This window comes from Mugil cephalus, chromosome 19, assembly GCF_022458985.1.
Source record: "Mugil cephalus isolate CIBA_MC_2020 chromosome 19, CIBA_Mcephalus_1.1, whole genome shotgun sequence".
Taxonomy (NCBI): Eukaryota; Metazoa; Chordata; class Actinopteri; order Mugiliformes; family Mugilidae; genus Mugil; species Mugil cephalus.
This window is the reverse complement of record NC_061788.1, coordinates 7,505,475-7,516,641: the sequence shown is the minus strand read 5'-3', so window position 1 is coordinate 7,516,641 and position 11,167 is coordinate 7,505,475. Positions and strand designations below refer to the sequence as shown.

Sequence of the window (11,167 nt, the reverse complement as noted above, 5' to 3'; positions counted from 1 at the left end):
TCTCAGCTTAAAGCATATTTTAGTAGCATGTTGTGCGCTATTGTCTTCTTTAAATCCATTTATTAATACTACATGTGACTAATATGGAACATTTTTCAATGAAAAGTAACACTTTAAGAAGTATTTTCTGTCAACAAAGTTATGAGAAGCTGCCACTCAGTTTGCAACCAGCCAATGCTTAGTATAGCTTAACAGCTAGCATAGTTAACATCTACAGTTTAGCATGATGGAACACAGTACATCTTTGACAATAGCTATATTCCATTAAGTGGGCTGGTAAGATTTTTAAGCTCAACACCACCTGTTTTTAGTCTGCTAACTGTTAGCATCGGTGGCTTCTATACACCAGAATTTGCCTAGCAGCGGCTATCTCAGCTTAAAGCATATTTTAGAAGCATGTTGTGCGCTATTGTCTTCTTTAAATCCATTTATTAATACTACACGTGTTTAATATGGAACATTTTTCCATGATGAATAACACTTTAAGAAGTATTTTCTGTCAACAAAGAAATGAGAAGCTGCCACTCAGTTTGCAACCAGCCAATGCTTAGCATAGCTTAACAGCTAGCCTGGTTAGCATCTACGCCTTAGCATAGAACATAGTACATTCCATTAAGTGGGCTGCCTTTTAGCCTTTTAAGCACAACATCAAGCCTTGGATGTATGTCAGCTAAATGGGATACAGCTAATATATTTTTATTCTGCCATCAAATAGAGTCGTGCGTGGCATGAAAAGTTCTAGCATTTAGACATGTTTTCAGAAATGCCGGTTGCGAATGACACGATAATACATTCTAATTCTGTAATATTAAAATTGTCTTTGTAGTTTTCTAACATGTCCAAGGTCAATGTTGGTATCCCCAACATCTTTCCATTATACCTTTGGGTCTCCCCCATTGAGTTACCCTGTTTTTAGCCTGCTAATACAGGCTAACGTTAGCTACATCTGCCATTCAAGACACAACGTTTCGCCTACAACGTCTATACTAGCTTAAAGCATAGTTTCTCGAAGCATTTTCGCTTCTTCACCATGACCTCAAGAGCGTGTTTAAGGAGATATATTAAACCTTGCTTTCTCTAGTGCAATATATATGTATATATATACATATGTATGTGTGTGTGTGTTTATATATATATATATAGTTTTTAAATACATTTATAACTACATGTGACTGATATGGAACATTTGTGGCTTTTCTATGAAAAGTAACACTTTAAGAAGTATTTCCTGACAACAAAGAAATGAGGAGCTGCAACTCAGTTTGCAAACCAGCCAATGCTTAGCATAGCTTAACAGCTAGCAAGGTTAACATCTACACCTTAATCTTTGTAGTTTTCTAACATGTTCAAGGACAATGTTGGTATCCCTAACATGTTTTCATTATACCTTTGGGTTTCCCCCATTGAGTTATCCTATTTTAATCCTGCTAACTGTTGGCATCAGTGGCTTCGATACACCATTAATCTGCCTAGCAGTGGCTATCTCAGCTTAAAGCATATTTTAGAAGCATGTTGTGTGCTATTGTCTTCTTCAAATCCATTTATAAATACTACATGTGACTGATATGGAACATTTGTGGCTTTTCCATGAAAAGTAACACTTTTAGAAGTTTTTTTTTTAACCAACAAAGAGATGAGATGCTGCCACTCAGTCTGCAACCAGCCAACACTTAGCTTAGCTTAACAGCTAGCCTAGTTAACATCTACAGCTTAGCATGATGGAAGACAGTACATCTTGTAGTTAAACGCTTGTTCACTTTTCTACAGTTGAGACATGTTGATTCATGTTAATAAGTGAATTTTATAGGGACTTTTATAGCTTGGAAGCCAGCCAAAGAGAACTGATTATGATCAGTTGTGACTAATCGTGTTTTATGTGGGGAATGGAAAGAACAATTGACATAGTCATACATTTCACCCAAGCACCATGGGGTTGAATTTATTTCCAACGAAATGACTCAGACTGATTGGAGGACTAACCAGTTGCATGCAGAGGTATTTGGAAAGGGCTTGGCTAACTGCTACGCTAAGTATGCTAAGCGACAGTGGCTTCATATTTAGCCTACAGACATACAGTAAGAGTGGTATTGAGAAAACGACATATTCCCAACCGCCTCATTTTTTATTTAGGTTGTCTTTGTATCTCCTACCCATTTTTTTAGCTTAGCAAAACTGTTAGCCTTGGTGATTTATTGTCACTTGAGAAATGGTTTGTGCTACTCCCTTTAAAACTACAATGTTGGATGTGTTAGCTTTTCTATTAAACAGAAGTTAAATGGTGAGTTTCACTGGAACTGATCTCTTTATAACCTTTGGACAGGGTTAGGCCTGGTCTCCTCCTGCTTCCAGTCATTAGGATAATCCAAGCTAGGCTGAGTGGCTGCCGGCTGTAGCTTCACATTTGCAGTAAGAATGGTGTTAATATTTGTATGTTTCAGTGTAATATTTCATGTTTATAACGACCTCGTCCTTTCATTAGGCTGTGTCTTTATTTCCTGTGTCAGTTGGTTATTGTTATGTATTACTGCATGAAAGCGAATGTCAATATTACCTTTTTTAATGTATTATTTACTGTAAACCAACGTTAACCACCAAAACTTCCCAGAACCCTAGCTAGAGAGTTAGTATATATTTATATATATATACACAAAATATTAAATGAAACATAACCAGACAGTGTAAATTCAGGCACTTAAAGGATCCTTACTTTATTTTGTGTGGTAATACAAAAAGCATACAGAATTATAGAGGATAGGAGAGAAGATCCCTTTCATTGAATTCCATTAGATCGTACACATAAATGACTAATAATTACATACAAGCCTTTTCTCTGTAGCTACATCCACATGTACCCCAGCCCTCCACCGAAAGCATGCATGGTCTCTTTGCTGTAAACGGATCTCAACAGTTCTTCATACCCATTGGTATTTCACAAGTAGAAAAAAAAGAACTATGTCAACAAACGAGAGGTGATGTTAACTTCATCCACGGATCACACTGATCAGACCAGAATGATGTTCATAATTATATATATATATATATATTTTTTTTTAATATAATGAATCTTTTTTTTAGAACTGCATTAAAGCATGTTTTTGTTCCATCGGACTATGTGTTGTTGATGTTTCAGTCTTTAGTGAGGACTTATCTGGGCCCAAGTAACCCTCCCATCATCTGCATGTATACAATAATACAACATGCCCACTTGGGCTTTATTAGACAGAAAAAACATCTAATTATGACATGAAGTACAAATTGAGCGATATATTATATTGCAAGAGCAAAACTTAAAAAAGGGGCAGCTCACACAAATTGCACGACACATTTCCTCACCTACCTCTAGTGCCAACTAGTGGTATTATTAGAGACCACGTAGGTTTCATTGGGGACTTCCTCGGTGGAGGTAAAACTGTTTGTGGGTTAATCGTGTGGGATTTTCTTAAACAAGACACTTCCTCTGACCTCTGTGAAGCTGATGAGGAGTCTTCGCTCACTCAGATTCACGTGAGAATATCTCTAAGTAATACCAAGAGTAACTGCACAGCTCCACAGCACTAGAGTTAAGTGAGACAATTTGAGTGAATGTGCCCGTTAACAAAAACGAAGACAGCCCATTTATTTAACAATTCTCACTCTTATTCGTATAAGCCACCACTAGTGTAAAGGCTGTTCACAGAGATCCAGATCTGAAGGGATTAAATAACTTCTCGTTTCCACTGCATCCTTATTGAATTTAAGAGCAGAAGCATGTGTCTTTAATTTTTTATGATCGTGTCCAAATGGAATGGTTTTTAAAGTATTTATAAAGCTCAATAGCTGTAGACAAAGTAAGCGAGGTCCTTTTTTCCTTTTACCATAGTTGCTAAGGTTTACCGTTTTCAATCTCGTCTTCACATGTGGGTTAATCAACCCAAGAAAAATATCTATAAACACTAACCTACCTACAGGGCTATTGGCTGTGCAAAACAGTTGATAAATGGCGGGCTACTCCAAGCACTGATAAGCAACATAAACAAATATGGAAGACTAGCTGCATTTTATGAACACAGAATGGACCCTCGCAACAAACGGCAAGCTGATGGGAGAATTTTGTTAGGTAACTCGAGGTTAAATTCTTCATTTAGGTCAACGTCTCTGAGGGCCAAATTACCCAGCTCACTTTTACTGATGCAGGAACTCAAGTGTTCATCCTCTCCTTCCTCCTCAATTAAGGAAGAAAGAAGGAAAAAAATATGTAAAGCGAGGAGTGAATGAGGAAAACATTCAGGTGGTTTGTCCTAACATGTACTCCAAACACAAACACAAATGAATAGGGGGGGGGGGGGACACCTGCATGAATGCAAACATCGATTACCGTGGGGTTCGCTTTCCTTGATCCCTGCATGAGCATGTGGGAGGGTGTGGAGACCAGATCTTGACGTAATGAAGAGATGAAGTTCCCTCGGTGTAGATGGGAAACTTGGCCCCGGTCGATATCTTCATATTCACCATGACTACTGTTGCCACCTGCTGTGTTCTCTGATGTCATCTAACAGAAACCCATCTGTTCGTAGTGTTGATGTTTTTAGGTATATCCGGGGTTACAGTGGCAGATATTTTACCTCACTTGTGTGAAAGCAGCCAGTCGTTATTCATACAGAGACCGTTCCGTCCAACCAACTGTTACTTGGTTACTTGGTGAAGCCCACCACCAATCAGAATGTGTTAATATGGACTACCACCGAAATGTCATCCGGAACAGATGTATAAACAGGCTCCCCAACCAAAATAGATTGTCTCATTAAAGTGAAGTCTGTCTCATTAAGTGAAGTCCTTCAACCAATTAAATAACACAGACCACAGCCAGATCTTCCAGTCCAACCAATCGGGTGTTTTCATTTAGTAAAAGCGGCCACTACGGCCCACATGAGTTCGTTGGCGTTGGGTTTTATGCTCTCTTTCTCGGGCTCCAGCTCTAGCAGAGTGTGGACTCTCTTCATGCCCAGGTCGTACTGGTCGTCTTGAAGCGGGGCGAAGGCATTCTCGAGAACGTCGGATGAGTGAGCCAGAAGAATCAGGGCCAGAACGCGCTTGTCCATGCGGTGGGGATCGTTGACCCACTTCTCCAAAACCGAGTCCTGGACCTTCTTGACGAGGCGCTGTGGGCGATAGCACACAGCAGCTTTAAAGCTCATAATCAAGTCATTTTTACACTTCAGTCTCCTACAAATGTTACATAACATATTAATATCGGCCCTGGATGAAGCTTCATCTTTAACGATATGAATCTACGAGAGTGAGACAGCAGTTTGTTTCCCTCGCAAGATAAAAGTGCACAGTTTCGTAATTTTTTTTTTTTTTTTTAACAATTTGTATATTAAAATACGAAAGCTATTGAGTAAGGGTATAAATCTAAAAATAACCATTCGTTATTACTAGTCTACTGCCATATTGTTATGTTTAATGTAAGATCAAAAAACGTAGTTGTATTTGAACCCAGGGGCTGTGATGTCTCATATTATATAATATATATATATATATATATATATATATATATATATACACACACACACACACACACACAAATATATTATAATATATTATGCCTCTTATTGTCATTAAAAGTAAATGTATAAGTTAATTCCAGCTAGGGTTATGAGTAATTTGCCACGGGTAACTAGATGTTAAGCTATCCTCCTAATGCACACATAGGAAGTGTTACTATGAAACAATACAGTGCACTGTATTTACTGAGTACAGGATATGGAGATATGTGTGCAGAGTAATATATCATCCTTTTCATACAATAGGACCAATACAGTGTAGGTGCACCTGTACAAATAGAGGTCACACTTGTAGGAAATTAATCTGAGGGTGTGACAGTCTTTTTTTTTTTCCTCTTAAGGTTAAACATCCAAACAGAAAACTTTTGACAAAGACGAGCGGAGCGATTCCAGTTCCACTGCATGTAAATGAACGTGATAAGTCGAGAAAGAGTGAGTGGATTCCCACGCCGTACCTGTTTGATGGTGCTATTGGTGAGAGGATGTGTGGTCATGTCAAACAGCAGGAAGTTCTGTTTCTCCGTGGTGAGGACACCTTTCTCCACCAGGTTTTTAGCCAGACGTTCTCGAACGTTTCTCAGCTGGTAGTGCAGCTTGAGGGGATTCCAGGTCTCTCCTTCAGATACGACAGGGAGAGACGTCAACACGGTTTCATTATATCACACAAGACCGGCGGCGACATCGAAAACATGTCACCGATAGACAACTTCACGATTTTGTTAACAAACTCATCTCACCGCTCAGCAGCTCTATCCAGCTCTGGACAGTTTCTGGAGGCTGGGTCTCTTTAATGTGCTTCAAGGCCTCATCCAGTAGCACATCTCCTGTTGGGGCGTCAGACTTGCAGATCACCTTGTGAAAGAATAAGGAAACGCTGGTTACTGAGTGACTACCTCAGCAGCTCACATCCTGACTGGAAAGAATTTACAGAGTGGCAAGTCACCACCTTATTGTATGACTATAAACCCACTATTTGGTGTGTACACAAACAAAAAGCAAAAGGTGTCAAGTGTCTGGTACCACAGGGCCGTTCATGCATCTCCTCGGCACACACATATTATCGTGATTCTGACCTTCCTGGCGAGCAGGCTTTTCCTCCTCACACCGCAGGCCTCCAACTGTAGCCTACCCCGTAGGGCCAGCTCGACGAGCATACATCCGCGAAGCCCGGAAGAAATACAGTCGTTCCAGAAAGACGTGTAGCCCTTGCAGGACAAAAAAAACAGAAAGAAAAAAAGAGAAATGAGTTGCCATCTTAGCTGACGTGTTGGTAGGAATATTATTCCAAAGCGAACTGCGGTATTTTCTACGATGAAAGGAGGCTTTCACGTCGCTGCTGGCAAGTTGTCAAGGTATCTATCTTATCTATCTATCTATCTATCTATCTATCTATCTATCTATCTATCTATCTATCTATCTAGGTAGGGTAGTCAAGGCACGTAGATAAGCATATTTGTCAATTAACTTAATTGGTGTCATTCCCCCCCCTCCAAAGGCTTCTGAATACGAATAAAGCGCAACGGAAAAAAACAAGTACTGGCTAACTTGGCTATTGACACGTTGCATTTATGACACCGTTTAGTAAGAGATTTACAGTAACACTTAAAAAGCAAAAACGGTCACAGCTGCACGGAATGATGAACAAAATGTTAACAACACACCGAATTAGCAAAAAGTTAGCACTGTTGACGTTAGCAAACTCGCTTGATGACGCAACATAAACAGTAATGTTAGCTTGTGTTAAACATAGCAAACAAGTTACTAGCTGCTAGCATGGTTGACGGATCACAAACAACCCTCACCTCTCGATCCTTGAGGCCCAAGAGCAACACTTCCTCCATGAGAGTGAGCCTAGTTTCCTTCGAGTCCCCCTTGTCCTCGTCTTCCTCCTCCCCGCGGCGCACCTCGTCCTCCTCGCCACCGGACTCCTTATCCTTGTCGGCGGCGGCGCTGCGAATGGCCTCGGTCCTCCTCTGGACGAGGCCCGATGTTCTCTGCGTGAGAGAAGTCATAGCTGGGGCTGCAAAACGACCGGATTCGAAGAAAAGCTTCTACCTCGACCAGAAGGAAAGCCGCACAGCATGTAATCTAGATGTTAAAGGTGGAAATAGGGAGCCGGTGGACCGATCGAATAAAGACGGCCGTTGACGCTAAGCTCGCGTCGGGATTCCTGCATAGACTCTGCCCACTTCCTGATCCAACATGGTGGCACACTCTGCGCACTTCCTGATCCAACATGGTGGAAGACTCCGTCCACTTCCTGATCCAACATGGTGGAGGACTCCGTCCACTTCCTGATCCAACATGGTGGCAGCGTCACTGGAGTCTGAGCTCAACCGTGAACATGGACCGTGAACGCATCTCGCCTGTTGCCTTCAGGGCTGGAGGAAATACTTTTTTAAAGAATTTATTTAATTTTTAATGTAATTTTTTTTTTTAATGTGTACAATTTAAAGAACAACAACCTCTATGCTACACAGTGACTAACAATGACATTTAACAATAACATTTAACCCTAAAAGACATACTTTTAGTCAAGTCATGTCAAATTGATTTATAAAACTTAAACAAAAACACAAGACGGTGAACAAAAATATGTAGACAACTCGACAAAAAGAAGTAATTTGTGATAATAATAATTACAATAATAATGATAATAATAATAATAAAAACATCTTGTTGGTTTTTGAATATGGGAGAGTGCGTTCCTGGAAAAGCAGAAAAAATATACCACCAAAAATACAAAGACATACAGCTCTGAAACTTATTTAATGCCATTAGAAATTTCATGTAGTATAGACTTTTAACACAAGGTGGCAGTCATTGTATGGGACATATAACTCCATAACGCCAGTGCTCTTTCTTTGAATTTGAACAAACCATATGGCGCCCTCTTTTTTATGTACCTTGCCTCAAGAGCTGAAAAATAAATAGGCTAGACTTTAAAATAAACTTAATTAAAACTAGACTGTTCATGTTAAATGGCAGTGTTATTCCAAACACTGTAATATTGGTTAATTCTGCCACGTCTTGCAGCGACTCTGTATGTCAGCTATTACAAGAGCACTTCATCACTGGCAGAGGTCCATCACTGATGACGATTTATCAAATAAACTCCCAAATGCCCTCTACTTGACCTCCTTACCCCTCCATCTAATGCGCTGTAGTGCTCTCCTCATGTTGTTTGAGTTACATTAAGGGAAGAGTAGTGGGAAAACGCTGGTGCATAAACCTTGAATACAGGACAGGACTGTCTGTTCGGTTCTTTTCATGTCAGATATTTTGTCTTATAGCAGCAAAGGCGCAGGTGGAAGTAATAATTTTAATGAGCCGGCACGCAAGAAACTTTGTCCCTCAAACATTTTTTTTTCTCTTTTGACTTTGATTAGTTACACCTGTGCTCTGCCTACCGCGATCTCAAATGTCTTACAGTATTTTGTGCAGTGCACGGAACAGTTGTCCCGGCTGTGCTTATAACATGTCCCACGAAATAAAAACATAATATTTCTCTGTTGTTTTCTTGCATTTTACCTCCAGAACTAACGAGCATGGGGGAAACTAGTCGGAAAATTACAACTTGTATTCAAAAAGCAATCAAATAATTTGAATGTAAGTGATACACATACACTGCATAGGCTGAATTGAAGTGCACATTGTAATGCTTATAATGTTGCAATACCAGTGATCCATGCAATAGTAAATGTAAACACAGAAAGTGTATCTTTTCTTGTAGAAATATATATTTTTTTTGTTCTAGATGCAAATGATTGTTTATGTTGCAATATATTCTTTATTGTCCATTCTGCTGGTGTCTTATTTACAAGCACGTAAAACTGTATAGGGCCTGTATAAGGAAGGTATTTTGGTTGTAAATGTCAGTATTGCGTGTGATTCTCCACTTGAAGATGATGATGCAGAGAGCCTGCATTCAGTCTGTCGCCGAGGAGGAGTCCCACATTTGACCCCTGAGATGTAGCTGTCCTTCTATGGACAATTGTGTCCAGCGTAATCAGCTTTGTCTTCTCCAGATGCACAAAAAAAAAAAAAAAATGTGCAGACAACAAGACCATTTTTTCCGAAACTGGAGTTTAAACCTGGTTTAAGCTGGAGGACGAATGAGAACTGAACCAGATTCAGTCTCATGATTTTTTTTTCCACTATGCATTGTTGATATTTAGACTATGTTTTTTAAAAGGTACATTGTGCGATGTTTCTGATTTAATTAAGCAGCACGATCACTATCGGCAAGAGTTCCTGGATGGTAATGACAAAAGCAAACAACGTGTTCCGTGGCCTGCATGTCTCATTACATGAGACCAGTTATTCAGACTCATTTAAAGTCAATTCTGGAAAATCTGTCCCATAAAGTTGGCCATGAACAACGATCCCAGGATATTTAAATTATGAACGAGTTTGCTTTGGGAAGAAGTGGTTCGTTCCGTAAATACGTTCAGATTGGAAGCAGCAAGAACAACAGATCATAAAAACAAGATTTACTCTGAGATAGATTGAAACTGTTGCTTCCTGTGAGGAAACAAGGTCGGTGAAGTAGCGTCGGCATTTTTTTTCACACACGGTTTATAAATAACAAACTTTAAATATTAAGTGTGAAATACATGCTGGTGGTAGAAGTGGCCGTTACCAAATTAAAAGCACTTCAAATGAAACAGTCTTGAGTTCATAATGTCAAAGTAAAAGTGAGTTTTTATGATTTTATGATCCAATATAATCATTATTATTCTAAATTAATGTGATATTTATGTTTTTTTTTTCTTAATTTAAATACTTGGCCGTTTCAGCGGTGAACAACGCCTCCCTGAAAGCTGCACATCATGAATCAAGGAAATCAAGCGTTTTGCAGCCTAATTAAACAGCCCTCCTTTATTAACTCTGCCATAACATGTCAGATAGATCCACAGCCTGCAAGTAACAAACACTGTCTGCATTTCTGACGACAGAGAGGCCTGTAAGTGTGGCCCTGAATATCCCTCGGAGAGACGATTACCCAGACGGCTGGAAATATTCTCCGTGTAAACAAACCATCTCTACTACCATCACAGACGAGACAGGCGTCCGACTCTCTGACCATGTAAGTAGCATATTTGCGCGCGGTCCAAGATGACAGAATGCGCAAGTGTTACGGCATTAGGTCTGGAAAAAAGTCTAACGGCCAAGTCTCAAGTCTGCGGACAGGTGCAAACTAAAAGCTAGTGAATTATTTAATACTTCCCCACTACCGCACAGCATGTAATAAAAAAAAATTATTAGGTTCTAGTTAAATCCTGATAAAAACGTATGATTCGAGCCTCTTTGCAGCTTTTAAATAAGCTCATGTTTTAGCCCCGGACGTCCATTTTTCTTGACATATCAGCTCATTGTCCTCTGCTTCACTGTCAGTGTTAATAAACCTCTGGGTCCCCGAGAGGCCTCCCAGAGATCCACGGCTTCAAATGGCCCGCACAAAACATCTGTATTTTCCACTCACGTACATTTTGCGCTCACTGATCTTGAAGTTCTGGTCCTGACGAGGAGCCTAAATCGCTCCCCAGAGTTTTCAAGGAAGCCACACTCAGACCCATATTGGAGCCATTTCCTGTCTCTGCAGTGGGCAAAGGAGTGACCCT

The 11,167-nt window shown here is 39.9% G+C and overlaps 1 protein-coding gene across 1 annotated transcript; it reads right to left on the bottom strand.

The window, feature by feature from the left end:
• Positions 1 to 2,679: 2,679 nt before the first annotated feature.
• Positions 2,680 to 7,774, bottom strand: LOC124996566 (Golgi phosphoprotein 3-like). Its single transcript, XM_047569714.1, has 5 exons — positions 7,346 to 7,774; positions 6,617 to 6,748; positions 6,281 to 6,395; positions 5,999 to 6,159; positions 2,680 to 5,138 (listed from the first exon to the last, which is right to left on the bottom strand). The coding sequence occupies exons 1-5, from the start codon at positions 7,553 to 7,555 to the stop codon at positions 4,875 to 4,877; spliced, it is 882 nt and encodes a 293-aa protein (XP_047425670.1). The 5' UTR covers positions 7,556 to 7,774; the 3' UTR covers positions 2,680 to 4,874.
• Between the last annotated feature and the right edge of the window lie 3,393 nt (positions 7,775 to 11,167).

Bases quoted from the DNA above. Each gene is read 5' to 3' on its own strand.
- LOC124996566 (XM_047569714.1), bottom strand. From the start codon at position 7,555: ATGACTTCTCTCACGCAGAGAACATCGGGCCTCGTCCAGAGGAGGACC. The intron at 6,396-6,616 runs GTCAGAATCACG...TTCTTTCACAAG, and splicing joins AAAGCCTGCTCGCCAGGAAG to GTGATCTGCAAGTCTGACGC. The intron at 5,139-5,998 runs GTACGGCGTGGG...TATCGCCCACAG, and splicing joins CCAATAGCACCATCAAACAG to CGCCTCGTCAAGAAGGTCCA.